We start from the raw sequence: 20011 nt of genomic DNA, 5'->3' as shown, positions 1-20011 counted from the left end.
TTGTTGCCAATATGTCATTCCATTCTTGGACACACTCGCGCAAACATAATTTAAAACAATTGAATAGCGCTCCAGCTCGCGGTTCACACCATTCGACAGGGACGTTAATGTAGCAGTATAGCATGACGTAATGGTTGCTTCTTTTACACATTGCATTTTCATTGGCTGGCTAGTAACTAGTGTTGCCAACTGTATTAAGGAAGCACTATTTCTATCACTGAAAGTGCCATAACATTATTTTAAGTATTTGGCCGGTTTGACGTTGTGTGCGTGTGTGTATGTGAAACTGTGTGTTTGTTAATGAACGTTAAGGTTCCATGAGCGTTTCAACTCTTGTCTCCGGCACGTGTTCTTGTAGGAATTGCATAGAGGAGGCTGTCATTTTTGCTGCTTAATGCGATGCATATTGTTTTCTGTGTTAAAATTGCCATGGGTGACAAGTCCATAACAAAAGAAAAAGCTTCTCCCTTTGGCAATTAACAATGCATTAGTGGTACATAAAACAATAAAATTGCGAGCGAAGCGAAAATTTTTATATCCCAATTCTTGCAAACTGAAAACATTATTTATTTAATATGGCATCACGGGGCACTCTCTTTTACATTTTTTTCATTTAGTAGATCGATCGGCGCCCAGGGCCGACTCCCGCCGCTTCCTAGCTACGGCTCTGAACTTGACGAGACAGAAAAACAGACAATGCGAGCGAAACGTGTTAGAAAATTTTACGAAATATATTTTTATTTCGTTATTACATTATTACGTAGTATTTTTATTTGTACGAAATTTGATATCCAGGTGGGGCAATTTCCCTTTTGTGCCCCTCTGCAGGTGCTCTTGGCCGTCTGGAAGAAATAATGAAAGAAAGACGTGAAAACTAATTCCATCTTGAGTATCCTTACTCTTAAGATTCTACTAATCTTGCTTTCTTTTACCTCAATGTTTGCCCCTTAAAATTGTTTTCCGTCCAAGCTTGGTGACGGGCAATGCCCATTGCCCCCCTGCGGTTGCGCCACTACACCCCCTTCCCCCGTAGTTGCTTTGAACTTTAATCGGCTTGAAAATACTTTATTTGCTTTAAGAGTATAATATCGTTTAACAACGGCGATAAGATTCCTCTACACTAAATTCCTAGGTGGAAGTATAATAATGTAGGAGCATGAAACGTCTGGAAAGGGGGGGGGGGGTCAAGGATGGTCACACCTACACCTTAGAAATAGAATGTCAACCTAATTCACAGCTATAATTTGATTTCAGTCATAATAATTTCTTTAATGCGATAATTTCAAATTCAAGCCCCCCGTGTGCACGCCTATGAGGAAGAGTGTTGTGGTCCAATTGTCGCGGTTTAACACTTTCGCATGTTATTAGTTCTCAAAGCAGTGGTAGAGTCGGTCGTGTATTATCTGTCGTTGCAGTTCCGTACCAGTGTAGACGGGTTCATTCGGAGTGAACAGTTAGAACGCCACCAGTGCATTAATACAATGGAAAATGATTTTGTTTGAAATCACTCAAATAAGGAATCACTATGAAGAAGTCTTCTTTGCAGCATTTTGGGAAATTTTACGTATGTGTTAGTCCATATTTTGCGAATTTTTAGTCCTACATACAAAGCCACTTATTAGTACATATTAATCCTAGTCCTGGTATAATGCATGACGTTTAAAACTCAACGTTAGATATAGCTGAACTCTCTAATTTTCTTGTACGTAACAGCTGTGCATCGGCGCACTGCAGCGATTTTTCAATCTGCTCCATTAGCAACACTGCTTCTTGAGTTGTGTCGCGCATCGCACGGCAGAGATATATGTGTCGGGCTATAACATCATAGAACGATTACATGAAAATACACCTAATCCATTTTGGGAATTACATAGAGATAGAGAAAAAGGTTGAAAATCCTTCAACTTATTGTCACACGCAATGATCACTAGCTTTAATTCTGAAGGTTCCAAGAAGCTACTATGTCTAAAGTTCGATTTTACTGCGCAATAGTAGATTCTACAGAGGATAATCCTCTAATTTAGAAACAGGAACAAAGATAATTAAATAAACGCTACTTGTCACAAATAATAAAAGATCAGCAATCGTGCTGGTCGTGAAGCGTCAGAATAGCTAAGGTATAATGATTACGAAAAATACAGGGCGTTTGCCAGTTCACAAGGACAAAAGGAAAATATTTATAAATTCTGTTAGGTGAGCCACCGACCCAATTTTGTAATTGCATAGCCATCACGACTGTTTAGCATTATAACTAAATGCATACTTTGCGTTCGACCGCGAAAATGCAATCAGGAATTCTCTTTGTCAGTTGCACGAGCTCGTACTTTAAAATTAACTTCGGGATGGCTTGTAATTGTAGGTTCCGTCCGAGGTTGATTACTCTATAGATTCTTCTGAGAGACTTGCTTCGTTGTGAAACAGCTCTGCTTCCCTTGAGCATTGGCTGATGTAAAAATAGTGGTGTTCGCTCGTGTGGAAGGTCGGTGACCCCTCTTCGTATCGAAATGTGGATCTTGGATGAGGAGAACCCGTGCACACTCGAAAGAAGAGGCCGTCACGAATTGCGTGATAGAGTGGGGTGGGGGAGGGGGTGGTAGCTTCGCATCCCTCCTGTCAAGAGCAACAGTCCACTTGTTTGCTCTGTCCATGTCGACAGGATAGAGCCACTCGTCTCTGGCAACAAGTGAAGATGCCAAAGTCGTAACTATGAAACCAGAGGTCCTGGGTTCGAATCCTGTTCAAGCCATTACTGTCTCATTTCCTCGGTTATTTGGGGGTGAAATGGGACGACCCTTTATTAATACACTAAAATGCCAACCTGGCTTGCACATATAGCCTGACAAGTTAAGTCCCGATATGCGCAGATCGCTGCGGAGCACTTCCTTTTACGTCATCCTCCCCACCTTTCTTCTACGTACTGGTCTGGACGAATGGTGCCAACTCAGCAAAATTAAGCTAAAACAAATATGACAAACTATTTTTACTGTGTGCCTCCACGGAGAATCGAACCCGTGACCTCTTGATTACAAGGCGACGACGCTACCACTGCGCCATCGGGGAGGCCAAGTTTTAAAAGAAGGAAAGGAGTCGTTGGCGAAAGGTGAGCTGAATTTCTGTACTCCGACAGGTAGAAAACAGCCCAGGAAAAAGCGAATACAAATTTCGTTAAAAATCCTCAGACCATTCCGCTCCTTCCAGGTTGCAACACTGCGAACCAACGTCGCTGCGGAGAATGGAGTGGGGAAATGTGGTGCGAGATGCGCAACAGCTATTTGCAGCGTCTTCTTTTTAAACTTGTCAAGTTATAGTACACCCTGAACTGCAATTTGCAGACTAACAAGGCTTTGGCGCCTGGACCTGCAGCCAGTGTTTATGATTATCCCTTCATCCATCTTATCATCATCATCCTCATCTTCTCGATTAGCCAAAAGTGAAACAAATGCGAAGTAAAATAAACTAAATCAATCAATCCTTCAGTTATTTCATCGACTCGCCACTCATCCTCACAATCTCTTCCTCTCTCTCTCTCTCTCTCTCTCTCTCTCTCTTTCTAAATAGCTTCTTTTCTTTTTCTGTCCTTCCGTGTATACAGCTTATTTATTTCTTTGCCCTCTTTCTCCATCGATTTTAACATTTTCCCTCGCTTTTTATACTTTCCCCACACTGGGTTACCTCCGTTTCTTTTGTATCTCATATCCCTCTTTCTCTCTCCATAATTTCTTTCCTCTCTCTCTAGCTTTTTTACTTTCTCTTTCCACGCTATCGGGGAGGTCCATCTTGGGGTCGATGTAAGTGTGAACGACATACACAACCTGTTGCAACACAATGAGAGGGTAAACATGAATGAGTAAAATGACGTGTGACGTCAATTTATCGAGAAAGACATGCAAAAAAGGAATTCGATGAAACGTTATCTGATCTGAAATATTCCGAAAGGGGGACAAAGCATTAAAATAAGGCCATGACGTCACAGCGACCTTATTTTGTTAAATCATATTATTCCAATAATGAACACACGATATATCCGCACTCATGTGTACATTAACGCGACGTTCAAATGCAAAACAAACCAGCATTTCGTCCATGCATAGAATTAAGATGATTCTTGGATGCTAATGCGGTTTCTGCACGTAGCATGATTCGATACAATGGGGGAAAGAAAGTTCCAGAAGCGTGATCAAGATGGCGCTTCAGATTTACGATTCGCCTCGACAAAATGGCGGCAGAAAACGGACTTCCTCTCCTACCCTCCCTCCTTCCCAAACGTGGCATAATCTCTACCTTCTGCACGCAATGCTTCCCATGCTAATAAGAGTTCTTGGATCTGATGTGGGGAAAGACATTGGCGTGACTCACAGAAGTTACCAATAGGTTTTGCACTACATTAAAGCTGCCTTTTGAATGTTCGGGGTAAGGCAAAATGTCCATCAACACCAGAACACAAACATGGAATATCCTAACAAAAATTGCAATGAAATGTGTTTCTCGTAAAATATTTTATAAGATCTATTGAAATGCATGTACCATAATGCATTGTGGCAGTAGATTTAGAGGGAATGACGCAACCAGCGGATGCAATAATATGACATTGCAGTGGTGCCAATGCCATATTTATTTTTTCCACTAGATAGTTTGATAAATTATTTCAATTCCTTCTTCCTTTCTTTCTCGTTTCTCCATTTCTTTATTTATTTCATTCCCTCTCTCGCTTCTTCTTTAGTTCTTCCTCTTTCTCTCGATTTTCTACCTCCTTCTCTGTTTCTCTGTCGCGTCTTTATTTCCCTTCCCTCTCTGTGTGTATACCTCGCTCCTGTATTTCACATCTTCCATCAAACTTGCTTGATATTGTTTTGTTGTTCATTCTATGTAAATGTGTGTTAGTTCAGAAATATCACCGTGCGAGATCCACCTGCTTATTTTCAACGCTATTTCCATCAGTTATGGACAACACAGGAAGAAAAACACTAGATTTGGTGAGAAAACGTTTAAACTGGTAAAACTGATCGCAGAATATTGATTGGTAAGACTGAGGGCGAGTTTGAATTACTGTAATCAGTGCTTAGATTCCAACCTACGCACTCTTATGAAATACTGCAAAGTTGATTGGCTAAGCTATTAACGACCCAAACGGATATACGGGGTTGTTCAGAATGAATCGCACAGAAATAAATATTTTTTTGTCAATTCTCTTTATGCCACACAATAGGTGATTAGAACTTAGAAATATTAAAAGTTATGCACCCATTTAATTGAGTTTTACACATTTATTGTCTTAAAATTATTCTTTTTCTTGTTCGTATTTTAGCGTATTTAAACGAGATGGTTCCGAAATGGGGTCGGATGTTTTGAATCATATCGGAAATATTTTTTATGTGAGAAAATTTACTTTTTCGGCACATTTTCTCACAGAGAAATGTATCCATTCCTTGTCAACAGTGAAAAGAAATTATGTTTGGATAATAAGGAGTTGTTTATACTCTCCACCGAAGGTCTACGATGGTTTACTTTAAGCTCCACACCATCCACATTCCAAATTTCCTCTCGAGAAAATACAGCATAATTGAATGAAATCAAAATTGTGGGTGCATCAGCACTTAAGCTATTTGCACCCGTCATATTATATGGTGGGGATACAACCGAAATTCTTATAACTCACACAAGGTACATGGAACATAAATATAATTTATACGAGAATTTTATATAAATATTATAAATAAATTATGTCAGACGTCATCAAGAACTGTCACACGCTGTACATAAATTCTCAAAATGTGATTGCATATTCTCACAAACACAAAAACCTACGATATGATTCTTTCACAGTATGTGTAACCTCTAGATGTTTAGGGATAAGTACGTACACCTATTGTCTACAGTCATGCTAGTGTATAAGTTCTACAATATTTATTTCATCTTCTCCAGAACAATCTCTAATAACCTACAACTACAAAGGGGCTTTCCAGCATCTTGATAAAAATTCTACAATCTACATACTCTACTGTGTAACTAGTCACTACATCATCAAACATAATAAACTACTTAGCCTATGTGAATAATCTTTACTTATAAATTAAACAGATATAAAAACATTAAAACTACTTAACTAGTATTAACTATGGATATATAAAGCTACTATAAATATTCATGTGTTCTACTTTTTTTATTGCAGTTCTACATAATAACTTTTGTGCAATATAATAATTGTCCGTTTCTTAAACAATTACTACATAAACATTACGTGACCGCAGTAGACTTTTAAAAACTAAAACCATGATAAAATTTTCAAGGAAATCATTTTACGTAGTGACACAAAATCTTGGTGCTACTGAGTAGTAAGTCTTGTTTCTCAACCGTTCTGCCATCTATTAGAGAAGTTTTATAACTATCATTTTCTTTTTTTACCTGCTATATAAGCTCCGCTGTCATATTGAGCATTGAAGTTGTGTATCAATTCACAAAATTAAATGTTTCCATAGCAACCGGCCGTTTTACCCCGTCCTGTGAACAATGAAGAGTCGACTTCCTATATTTCTTGTTTTAGCACAGAGCACAGAGCAGTAAACCCCCCCATTGCCGAATTCCTTATTGTGCGCATGTGCAGTAGACTACAGCGCATTTCGTCTGCGCATCATAAACGCGATGAGGCGCAGAACTCAGACAAGGAAATAATTAATGTATTTACGACGTAAAGAAAAGAACACGGAAGGTTCGTTAACTAATTCGGAAAATAGCTATGTAATTCGGATATAAAACGCATCTTATCCTTACAGAGCCTATCTGAAATAGTCCATTAAGGACAGTATTTATCAACAATCTGAATGATAGTTCAATTAAAGGTATGCATTCTAAACCCGCCATAATTCTAATCGCATAGTGTGTAGTGTAATGTAAGAACTACATATTACTCATTCATTTCTCCTATGGTGTAAATGTGTAAAATGAACTATAAATATGTAAGTTCAAACAAGATCTAACATTACTTTGTGCGTTAGAAAACAAGCATTCTATTTTCGGATGCAAAAAAATCACCTGTGTTCATCTTGGCAATTAGGCCTAGCATTGCCGTTGCACCTATAAGAATAAAATTAGTTATTCCTTACATAAAATACACTACGATACCCACAAATTACTCACATTTAGTGGTAACTGTGAGCCTATTCACGATGGTATATAACTATCGCTTACCTTATATCTATATATTTACATTTTCAACATATTTAAATACATATTTGTGCCCTGAAAGTTAATGCGTACATAATTGTCTACACACCTACAATGATATGTTAGAATCGTACATACTATAATGTAAATCGTACCTTTGAAATATGTATACTACTGGTCGTCCCCTATCAGTTGCCAATGACGTGTATAAAATACTCCTCGTCCTTAAAAACCATGTTGAAGTAAGAAACTTACTGTACATAGACATCGCCAACCCTGTTTTGGACAGTCAGCATACATACAGTGTGAAGCACAGGTATTGCTCGGTAAATTGTCCATAACAATTTTCATTAATTTTTGGAGTATCACTAATCAGCAACTACAAATAAGTTAGAATTGGCTATGTATAGTAAGTTTCTTACTTCTTTCAAATAACTTATCTGATTCTGAATGGGCAATACTATGAATAGAACAAATCATTTCAAATTGTGCATAAGTAATATTTATCTCTTCAACAGTGGCGGCGATTAGGAGGGCAGTTGCCCCCCCCCCCCACACACACACACTTTTCGCCACTTTTGTTCCCGTACTATGCTAAATCTTATATACAAAAGGAAATATACTGTCTTTGCCCTCTCCCCAGTTTTGGAACCTAATCGCCGCCACTGCTCTTCAAGTATTGTGATTTTCATATGTCAATTTTTCGAATTGTTTGATATTTTGTTGAATATGCAGACAATATCATATCTTGAACTACTCACCGATTTAGTGACAAGAAGTACACTAGATGGCAGTGCAGATAAAAAATATTATATTTCTCAAATCGACAAAGATATTTTTAATTATGTTTCAGTTTGTGTAATTTATTGGTGGAATAATCTAGCATGTGGAAAATTATGGATTTATAAGATATTGTTTTCGTTTTGGTTAATGCGACGGCGGTTGACTCAACACTGAATTACACTGCCATCTAGGGACGTGTTCACGTACCACGTTCTCCGGAACATACGATCATATCATGGTACAGGCACGGGCACTTCTGGGTTGTAATGATTCTCTTGAAAGTCAATTGTATCGTTACAACCCAGAAGTGTCCATGACTGTACCACCTTATAATAGCCATGACTTATGCCCCAGCCCTCATATTATTGCAAAAACATGTAGTAATATAAGCTAATATAATTACGTAGGTCTTAAGGGGCTCCTGTGAAGTCGTCCTTAGTACGATCGGTTCCGGGTTCGATTCTCGGTGGGAGCTGCCTCAAAAGCCAGAAAGCAGCGGCGATAGGACTCTATGCACTGACCACGCGTCACTCAATGCAAAAACCGCCCTGGTAGATTTGGCCCTTAAGGGGGCTGTTGAGCATGGAGGTTTTTTTTTTCCTTTTCCTCGGTGGATAGTGGTTCGGATCCCACTTTAAACTGTACGTCCAGTCTCGATTAGCCTATCGGTGTATAAAGTGAACTGAAACTGCAAACTCTAACAAGTACAGTGTAGTTCCCAAGAGGGGGGATAGTGGAGGTCATATCCCCCCTCCCTCACCCCCCTTGGCTCATCATTCCTGAATAAAAATTGCATTGCACGAAAATATGGTAAAATATAGACTGATTACTAAAAAGAAAGACAGAACAACGTTACAGAAATAAACAAACTCGAACGGTACATCATCTACATTGCTTCCTATCTATTTTTAGAAACTGTCAATTACACAGGATAGAATTACGTTCCCGAACAAACTCAGGCAGCACGGAAACATATTTCACGTGCCATCTGGCATTAGACAAGGTCGCGAAAGTAAGAAAAACTTTGCAAGTTTAGATTTCGAATAGCAGGACGGGAGAGACATGCGAATTCCTGTTTAACCTTGTTCGCAATGTTACCCCAGTTTCGCCATGTCGCACGTCCTATTTTTGTTCATACTGAAACGAGAAATGGATCTACCTTCCTTCAGAAAAGGAATGGTGTATTTTTGGAACCCAATCGCCGCCACTGATCCATGTGGTTCACTCTGTAATAAAACATAAGTAAGTCCTGTATGCATTAATTCTTCTTGAATCTGCTCCTACATTTATATATGCTACATTAATTTTCGATGTTAAAAGTAATTAATAGTTGACAAAATTGGTTTCTTCACGTTCCGGTGCTTTTTTGAGTTTATAAATTTGATACAAATTTTAATTTGAACAACTTATGTCTTTAAAATTATGGTGAATGTGTTCAAATAAAATAAATATCTCGCAGGATTCATGAAATTGAAGGGATACTCGATTATTATTACTATTACATATTCTTTGATGCTACATATTTAGCTACATATCCTTTTGATAATACATATTTCTGTACATATTTTGTATTATGATACTACATAAAAATCCTGGGTCTAATCATCACGATATTTAGCGATATATATAGTGTCGACGATATATAGTGGAGATGATACGGAAAAAATATCGTATCGTATTATCTGTGATGATATTTTCTTCACGATATCAAATTTCCGAAATCATTCATCCCTAATTCTTGTCCTCTAAGATTGTCGTGTTGATCTAGTTCGTGATCAGGGTTCGCAAGTTGATAAAAAGTAAAGGGTTCTGCTGTGCTTTGCACCACGCCGTGAAGGCGAATAGGGAGGTGTAAAGTTGGGGGTCCCATACTTTGTGGGGATGATGTGCTCAGCACCACGATCCTGGCCGCCTTCATCGTCCAGAGTTTACTGGAGGTACCACCTGTTCAATGCTAACCTGATAGTAGTTTCCTTTCAGTTAGAACCAAAAAACATTGATTTTACGACATATTACATTTTTAAAATTTTCGGCTGTTTTTACTTATAGGCAATTTTTTGCCGGGTTTTTTTTACTTTTTTTTATCATTTTTTAGTTTTCTTCTTGCTCCTTCCCTGTTGTTTCGTGAATTTTAAATTCATTTCATAGCTGGCAATTGATTTAGTAATTAATTGTGGTAAATTTAATTCTCCTCCAGCAAACTTAAAATTTACTTTGGGTGAAATCTACCTTGAGTTTCCCTTAGTGACCTCTATTATCGCTTTCAACTGTTGTTTTAAAGTAAAATTGGTCCAAAAAGAGTTATAACCTGATGCATCTGTATTTTTAGATGCTGATCGGCTATTGTATCGGCAAGGCCAACTCTGAAAGAAGGCGAATAACTTGTACAGAAAATACATTGAGGTGTATTTCGTATCGCAATGTTAAAACTTCGTTGGGATCGAACCTAGAACCTTGAATCTTCGATTGGGTGATGTAGTAATTCATCACTCATCTTTCAGATGGTTATCACTCGCTTGGCCTAAATGTGATACATGCGAGAGGTTACATTCAATGGAATGGCAAAAGAATTCACATGTGCAATAATTGGATTTCTGTAGGCCATGACTGAACCGATATGGATGATTCTTATTCCTTGGTGGAATTAACGCACTTTGGACATTACTGAAACAGTCAAACAGTACATTCTATTACTTTAATATATGAGTAATAATCAGTGCCATCTATTAAGATTGATTTTCATGAATTTCAAATGTGCAGAAATCACTGTGCGAGTTGTTTTGAATCGTCTTCGATTTTCGTGCGGCAGGAAGCAGATTGCACGCAAAGGTTCAATCTCACAACGAACATCGATTCCTCTCAGCCCCACAATCTATTCTGTGAACAATGAACAACCCAACTTGTTCATCTACGGCACAGAGTTGAAGTGACTCACATACCATCTTGTGAAGCAGTTAAGCAATATGCATCACATTAACTGTTTGTCCTTTCACTCACTAGATGTCACGATAAGTACCCATGATTTGAAATAGACTTTTTTATCTGCATGATTCATCTCTTGAACTGCTCGTTTTGAATTACAAACCTGGAAAGAATTCGTTTATGGAATTCTGCCATTCGTCTGTGCATGTTATGAGTAAGATCCTTGATTTTTTTGCAAGCGAGGGAACATTGAAAGAGTTTAATTGCTGTATAAAATGTTTATGAATGTGCAGTGACGTTCTGAATACATTCTTCACCCAATCAAAATCACTTAACCTTAGTTTGACTTAAAATGTTAATTGTGACCCTTTTCGTGAATTTCAACACATTTTGTGCTTAAACAACGTAAACTGCAGTGAAATTCCAACGTTCTTGTGTTTTAGGCTTTAAGAAACAAATCTACTCCTGCATGTATAACGCGCACCTTTTCCAACATTTTATCCAAGAGAAAACTATAATTTCGACTGCTACATGAAACCACGTGTAAATGGATGCTTCCAACGTTTTTTCACGTTTTGGCAGGAGATAGACTGCGCACGTACCTTCAAACGGTAGCCATAGCTTCGATTTTTGTCGCGCGAGAAGTATTTTCCGTTACCGAGCGACGTGGCGACAATTTGGCGGAGATCAAGTGCGCACCTATCGCCATAATGAAGCCGTAACATCGGCATTTGTCGCGATCAAAGTATCACAACCAGGCGTAGGCCATGTGACCGACAATTTAAAATATTACTTTAAATGAACAATAAAGGTATAATTTTAGGTACATCTGCCTAAATCAAAATAGCGAGTTTTGGGGAAAATAAAACCGATATTAAAAATAATAGCATCGAAAAATCAAGCTACTTAGTTATGAGCAAACGCTACGCTAGGATCGCATGCATTGTTGGAATCAATGTAATAGTGTTGCTATTGTTCCTGATATTTATTTTTTCTGGAAAGGATATTTTTCCTTCTCTCAACAGCAGCAAGTGTCATCAGTAGGACTCGGAAGCTGTGACCTTAAAAATAATTTTCGCTTTTAAAATTAAAGGTAGCCTGTTTTTTTCTTTCATAAATTACAAGAGAGTAGTTGAATAATTCGATAAATCATATTGTTTGGTGGTTTTACTACAGATACAAAGAGAAAAGAGCAATAAAGTGCTAATGTATTTTTCCGTAACGCAATGTTAATACTGCGTTGGGATCGAACTAGACACCCTGAATTGTCCGTTGGGCAGCGTAGCTTTTCATCATTTATCTTCCAGATGATTATTACTCTCTTGGCCTAAATGTGATACATGCGAGAGGTTACGTTCAAAGGAATTTGGCGATACAATTGACTTAAGGTAGATATGGGTTTTTTACTCTCCATGACCGAAACGATATGAATACTGTTAGGTAAAGTTTCTTACTTGCCTCACATTTCAATGAAGGATATTTCCACAGATTGTCAATCTGAATTGTCACACGTCTGACCTCCCTGTGGGAATTCACTCTCCTCACGCGTCACTTGTTTTCCATTAAGTCGGTTTGCAGTATGTATTTTTCTACGCTACTTGCTGCTTTGTGTGGAGACTCTAAGCTCCTCTTAAGGTGAAGAGCGACAGTTTCGCTTTCGCACCGGTTACATATTTACACTGGATGTTTGATATTTCTGAGAGAACAATTAATGCTCCCATAAGCGTGATGTATTTCTCCGGCGCAAAACTCCTCTCCGCAGCAGTGTTACCAAACCTGATGCTCATATATTTTACCATTATCCCAAACACAGGGTGCTAGGTGCCAACAAAATTCAAAGTGTACTATGTTTAGCACAATTATGCTAGGGTTGGCATCACTGCGTGAGGCCGGACTCACTGTGTCCATTTCGGGACAACGCGCCCCTGAAATTTGTCTTTCCCGCATCAATCACTTAGAATGTTATGGGACCAGCTGAGGCCCTCGGAGAAGTGGCTCGACATGTGACGATAGAGCCTCTGGCAGGGATGGAAATTTCTGGAAATTATCGTAATGCCTAGAATTTCAGTTTTCTTGTATTAAGGCGTCGTTTAATGAAATTATACGTAATAATCCGTAATAGCCACTCATACTGTGGCCTTTTTTTTAAATGAATATGTAAATTTAAGCTTTGTTATCATCAGATGATACATGGTGCGACTACGTAGGGTTGCAGGAGGTCATGCCACCCCACCCCCCACACACACCCTCTCCCGTGGTCCAGCTTTAAAAATATGAACACGTGAAAATGTTCAAAATATTTGACATAATTTTTAAAAAAGCATACCTTCCCTTGCACTTTTACTGATCCCAGCTAGCGGCTGAGAAACAACGAATCAGCAATCAGTTGAATTCTCTTCGACTAACATCGGGTATTTTCGTGTCACAAGGCACCGAAAATGGAGTCAAATAGTGTGACGTCACAGCAGACGACGCGCTGGGACTGAGTCTTCACAACGAGAGAACGTGTTTTCTTCGTATCCAATTCAATGCTATTTTCCTTCGGAAGGGGTAGTTTAAATATTGTGACAGCAGTTATGAAACAAAATTGTGATGTGCATCGTACATCAATGCAAAGATAAGATTTCGGAGAATACGTCTATATATAACTTATACCTTACATATGAGAATGTAAAGAATAAATGGAGTAGGAAATCGATTAAAGCGAATGCTCCAAAAGAAATCTCAGCCAATAGGCGTCGTCGGTTCAATCGCCTGAGGCTATTGGGTTCACGCCGTTTCCCACCACCCATAACGGCAGCGTGGCCGACTTCAGATCGGGTGAGTTCGGGTCGGCTTCGGCTGTGCTCGGAAGTGGAATGTTTTGAAAATGCATACTTTTCTTACTCCGGTTATTCTTTACCTTACCCTCTGTAACGTGTGTGTGATATATAGTCGTATTCTCCGAAATCTCATCTTTACATTGATGTATGATACGCATCTTAATTTTGTTTCATAACTGCTGTCACAATAATTAAAGCTATCCCTTCCGAAGGAAAATAGCATTGAATTGGATAGGAAGAAAACGCTTTCTCTCGTTGTGAAGACTCAGTCCCAGCTCGTCGTCTGCTTGTGACGTCACCACTAATGGATTCCATTGCCAGCGGGTCCAAACAAACACAACATGTTGCCCAACGTACTGTAAAACGGGGGGGGGGGGAGAGAGAGAGAGTTGATCAACGCTGTTACTGGATAAAAGTTGTACAATAGTACACAAAGCACAGACAATTAGTACACAAGACACAACTGAAAAAATCAGGTATATGCTTGGCAACGTTGTAACATGGCGATGTTACCCCTACATCTTTTACTTCACAACTGCGATTGCTGATATTCATCGAACCACACAGACGATTGGTGAACAGTTAGGAGTATGTAGCAAAAAGTAGGTTACCCACCGGTTGGGTCCGCGATCAGTGTAGTCATAGTCTCTATTACATAATTCATGGGCATGTCACTGTCGAATTAAGCCTGAACTAAATCCGCATAGAGGAATACGTTGCTTCAAACTATAACAACTAATGTCTACGTTCCGAAACGCCCCCGTAACTGAACTGACGACCTTCGTACCGATCAGATCTCATTAACATAAATTGCTCATTAATACGGCCTCAAGGATTTTGCTAAAATCGAAGAAATTGATCACGAAAGATAATTTGAAAAAGGTCAGACGTCATTTTAAGTATCTGTCCCATAGCCAGCCTGTCTTGAAAGTGAGAACAGTAGAAAAATAAACTCGGGTGTTTATTGTGTACCTTGGTCAGTTGTGCAGGTATACTGCACTATAACTTTGACTTGTCTGTGTAAATACTGATGTGAAAATAGCACCATAGAAATGCATTTGTGAATTGAAAGTTATAAATTCTTCAAATGGATGTCATGGGGGTTCGTACCGCCAATCCCCCCTTCCTGAAATTCTGTTGAGAATGTCCAAAATGGTCATACCTAACTGCAGGTTGTTTGTTAACTATTCTCCATTTCCTTTTCTGAATTATAATAGGAAGAATCAATTAAGTAAATCTTTGTAGGACTGGCCAATCATTTGTCAAATGTAGGCTTTATCGGAAAAGAATTAACTGGTGATGTTAGGAGTTCAGCAACATTTTGTCTTTACTTGTTCAAGAAAATCTTTCAACATTAGTACTGTAAGCCCATAGTGTAATATTGCTCATGAATGACGGATGGAGACTCAACAGACAGGTGACTCTGGAAGGTTCTGCCATTGGCTGAGCTTCTGCGCTGGTCGAGCGAGAAGTTTAGCGTGGCAGATCCTTGCCGACTACGAGAGACTTCTGACGTACTGGACACTGGCTGGACAGGCTGAGTATATTGCATTACAGTCTATCGCCCTTTATAGGCCCTCATGGCCGGGTGTAATTTACCTAAAGTCCATTGATTTATTTTGAGTTCTTATAAGTGCAAGAAAAGGAAATTGTTTTAGTTTAGATTGTTTTAGGTGGATTGCTCCGGGTCAGGTTGGCTGTGGGGGGGTTTTGGGCTGGGTTGCGATTTGCTCTGACTCGTGTAGCCTTTACTTACTGACTGCTGACTATCAAATGGGACAAATTAAACTAGGTTAACTGGGAGATAATCCATAGACATTTCTGTTGAATTAATTGTATTTGGAAAGTATAAGTACTAATATGTATTGTAATAAATATTGGGTTAACGAATATTAAGTTCCAATTGTATACTTTAAGTACCTAATATATGATCATCCACTGCGCCGATAAGACAATCCTCGTCTCACTTCTTTAGTATTAAAGGGGAAACAAGAGACGTAGAGGATTATAAGAGCAGAGCATGGTTACATGCTGGTTCTGTCTCTGGTACTTGTGTACAATTGGCTATCAATATTTCTAGGTTGGTTAGACTGTAAAATGGTGCGGTAATATGGCTACCTCTCGAAATTATTATACTGTAGATATTACGGGAACAGTGGATGGGAGGAATTTTGGTCCGCCTTTTCCCCCACTTTCTTCAACTCGTAGAGAACATTCTGCTTCGCAGTTGTTAAATGAATTTGTAGGACCCTTACCACACACCCCAGAAAATGCCCAAGGACGACAAAGGGAGGGGGAAGATGTAGAAACGTACGTAAAGGTCCCTTGTAAACCCCGGTGGGTGAATAAACGCCCAAGTAAGCCTTTGGAAAGTTCGTCGTCGTCTGATGAAGACGAACGAGTATTATATAATGGGTCCGATTTGAGAAAGTTAAATATGGAAATGGCCAAAGAAAATTTGACTCAATTAATAGCTGCCGTACCTATAGTTAAGGAAATTAATGCTGAAAGCCTGTATAGATTTTTGTATGTATTGCAGGGTATTAAAGACAGAAAAATGTTTCCTTCTCACGAGATTATGCTCGCAGTTTTACCAAAATTAAATACTGAAATGGGTAAATTATGGATGAAATGTATAATTGAAAATATCCCTTGGAATGATGTATTTCAAATGATCTTAAATAAGTATGCAACGTCTATTGGGAGACAGTATTTATGTAATAAATATGTAATGGGTAATCAGAGACAATGAAACTCCATTAGAGTATTTAGAAAGTAGAGTTCGAGCTGCTAAGATTTTGCAGTATGATATTGATGAAAGTACATTTGTAAGTTATCTTGTGGATAGACTTAAACCTCAGTGTTCCCAAAAATTGTATCTAAAGGGGATACCTAATACTTTAAATGAATTGCAGAACGAGTTGAAAGTTTTAGAAAAACTTTCTTATTTGTCCAAGGATTTTTGGGGATTACATAATATCGAACGACAATTCAAGGCTAAAGGTCCTGCATTCAAAGACTATACGCCCAAATATTGTCGTAAATGTTCAGCAAGTGATCATTTTGAGCGATGGTGTCCGATGCAGGTGAGAGGTGCTCAATTTGCTTTGCAAGGATTGCGTAGTGACATAGGACCCAGACAAGGTGGTGAAACTAAAGTGACTGCTGTGTTTGTTGACTGTAAAATCAATAATCTGAATTTTTTGGCCTGTTTAGATTCTGCGTCAACATATAGTTTAATTAGTGAAAGTCTCTTGGATCGAATAAAGACTAGGGGAACTGTTCGAGAATGGGGTCTTGAAATGCAAGTGATAGTTGGTAACAATAACCTTATGAATATCAATAAAGGAGTTATGTTAAATGTTGGTCTTGGAAATTTATCGTGGACCACAACTTTTCATGTCTGCAAAAACATGCCTCTAGACTTAGTGCTTGGTGTGAGATTTCAGAAACAGTGCCACATGGTGATTAACTATTTAGAACAAATTGTTGGTTTTTCCGGAAGTGATGAGAAAATCCCTATTAAATGGACATCTGAAAGCTTATGCAAAAATTTTCGTGTTTTACAGAATATAGGTCAAGGACAAAGACAAGATCGTCCTTCATTTCCTGTACGTTCTCCTGCCCAGGGTTCAGCCAGCACAGGCCGAGGTGTCGGAGCTCGGTCTTATCAGCGCACGAGAACTGACCAAGGTCAACATGTAGCTTTCCAGCAGGCAGCAGGTGCGAACCAGGAAAACTTCGTCAGAAATGTAAACAATGGTGAGAACTCCTTTCGGAGCCAGTCCAGGACTTCGTGGAGGCCACGAGAGAGAAGGCGTGGACTCGAATCCAGAGCTTCTGATGTTTCTGGCGCATCTTTTGGACAGTTTGCATTAGAGGATACTGAACAACAGTTATGTAAGTTGAAAAGTGAATTTTCTGATGTTATTACTTCTAAGCTAGGACGTTTAAAGAACTTTTCGTATAAAATTAAATTATATGATAATGTTCCTGTACATCGGAGTCCATATTTTGTTCCACCATCTAAACAACAGGAACTAGATGGAGTGATTACTGAATTATTAGAACAAAACATTATTGAAGCATCTTCGTCACCGTACGCAGCACCTTGCTTTGTAATTCCTTCTTCAGGGGGGACTAAAAGACTTATTTGTGATTATTCTGCAGTGAATAAGAAAATAATCTATGATGCGCACCCAGTGGCTAATATGGAAGAAACTATGGCTCAATTGAGTCAGGGGAAGGTATTTTCAGTTATTGATTTGAAAAGAACTAAAGCCAAGAATTTTCCTTATAGGATATGTGTACCAGATAATTTGAAACATCCTTTAATATTATATTATCACACTAATATGCGAACAGGATCTCATGGTAATTGGTTGAAAACACTTAAGCGTCTACAGAGACACGTTACTTGGGAACATATGTCTCAGGATGTTAAGGATTTAGTTCAATCTTGTGATGTATGTCAACGAGCTAAGTGTAAAAACACAACCCCTGAAAATATATTAACGTCTGAAATTGTAACAATTCCTATGAAAAGGTTGTACATAGATATTTGTGGACCATTACCTGTCTCTAATGGTTATAAGTATATTTTTGTTCTGGTAGATGCAGCCTCAAAATTTTGTATATTTGAGCCTATTAGGAAATTGAGTTCAAGAGTATTGATTGATAAATTAGATCATATATTTTTGACTTATGGCTATTGTTATGAGATTGTATCAGACAATGCTTCATATTTTGTATCAGATGCATTTACCAGTTATTTATTTAACCATGGAATTCAGCATATTAGATTATCTGTTGGCAATCCTCAGGCCAATTTAAGTGAAAGATACATACGTACCTTGAAAACTGCCTTAAGATGTTATTATTCAGCAGATCAAACTAAATGGCATGAAGGTTTGAAAAGGATACAGTATAGTTTAAATTGTTCATACCATCATACATTGAAGTATACTCCGTCGGAATTATTTTTGGGACGACAATTGTGGGATCCATTGGAAGTCCAATGGCAATTATCTGATATGGATTTTAATGTAGCAGATGGTAATTTGCAAGATAAATGGAAAAATGCTATCAGAAATATGAAAAGGGAATGGGAAAAGAGAAAACAATTGTATAAGAAGCGATATGCACCCATAACGTTTCAAGTCAATGACAAAGTATTAGTTAGGACTAAGATTAAATCTTCCTTAGAGGACAAGATAACTAAAAGTCTTTCTAATATGTACGAGGGTCCATATTTTATAAGTAAATTTCTAACAGAGAATTCAGTTCTGGTTAAGAAAGTTGATGATGACAAGGTATGTTCCAAAGTACATGTACATAAATTGAAAAGATATTTGGAGCCCAGGAGAGGCAATAATAGGTAATTTTATACATGGATCGACAAGATCTCTGACTATGTAAGGTTAATTAATGATTCTCCCATTATATAAATGTAAATTATTGTAGATTTGGTGTAGGTTGCCTGTATTATAGTACGAATGAATGGTTTATGTTTGTAAACTTGTACTGGTACCAGTTTTTCTTTTTGAATATTTACAGGCGATGGAGTTGGAGGGATGACATGCGCAAACCCCTATAACTATTACGAAACCTCGCTCTAAAGCTTGAAACTTGGTTATGTAAGAAGAGTATGTTTGAAATGTGAATTCTAAAAAGATATGTGTAACAAGTAGTACACTATGTGCTAGAAAATTGTAATTTTTGGGGGAGAGGCTGTTTTGTAAGCCCATAGTGTAATATTGCTCATGAATGACGGATGGAGACTCAACAGACAGGTGACTCTGGAAGGTTCTGCCATTGGCTGAGCTTCTGCGCTGGTCGAGCGAGAAGTTTAGCGTGGCAGATCCTTGCCGACTACGAGAGACTTCTGACGTACTGGACACTGGCTGGACAGGCTGAGTATATTGCATTACAGTCTATCGCCCTTTATAGGCCCTCATGGCCGGGTGTAATTTACCTAAAGTCCATTGATTTATTTTGAGTTCTTAAAAGTGCAAGAAAAGGAAATTGTTTTAGTTTAGATTGTTTTAGGTGGATTGCTCCGGGTCAGGTTGGCTGTGGGGGGGTTTTGGGCTGGGTTGCGATTTGCTCTGACTCGTGTAGCCTTTACTTACTGACTGCTGACTATCAAATGGGACAAATTAAACTAGGTTAACTGGGAGATAATCCATAGACATTTCTGTTGAATTAATTGTATTTGGAAAGTATAAGTACTAATATGTATTGTAATAAATATTGGGTTAACGAATATTAAGTTCCAATTGTATACTTTAAGTACCTAATATATGATCATCCACTGCGCCGAT

General features: G+C 38.4%; 1 protein-coding gene across 1 annotated transcript; it reads left to right on the top strand.

Annotated features, from left to right (window-relative positions):
- The first annotated feature begins 16768 nt into the window (after positions 1 to 16768).
- Positions 16769 to 19368, top strand: LOC145996153 (uncharacterized). The gene is made up of 3 exons (XM_083132536.1): positions 16769 to 16774; positions 17258 to 17588; positions 19245 to 19368. The coding sequence occupies exons 1-3, from the start codon at positions 16769 to 16771 to the stop codon at positions 19304 to 19306; spliced, it is 399 nt and encodes a 132-aa protein (XP_082988662.1). The 3' UTR covers positions 19307 to 19368.
- Positions 19369 to 20011: the final 643 nt, after the last annotated feature.

The sequence above is a fragment of the Lepisma saccharinum genome, chromosome 1 (assembly GCF_977018435.1).
Source record: "Lepisma saccharinum chromosome 1, izLepSacc3.1, whole genome shotgun sequence".
Taxonomy (NCBI): domain Eukaryota; kingdom Metazoa; phylum Arthropoda; class Insecta; order Zygentoma; family Lepismatidae; genus Lepisma; species Lepisma saccharinum.
Note: the sequence above shows the minus strand (reverse complement) of the source record. Positions and strands in the feature narration are given on the sequence as shown.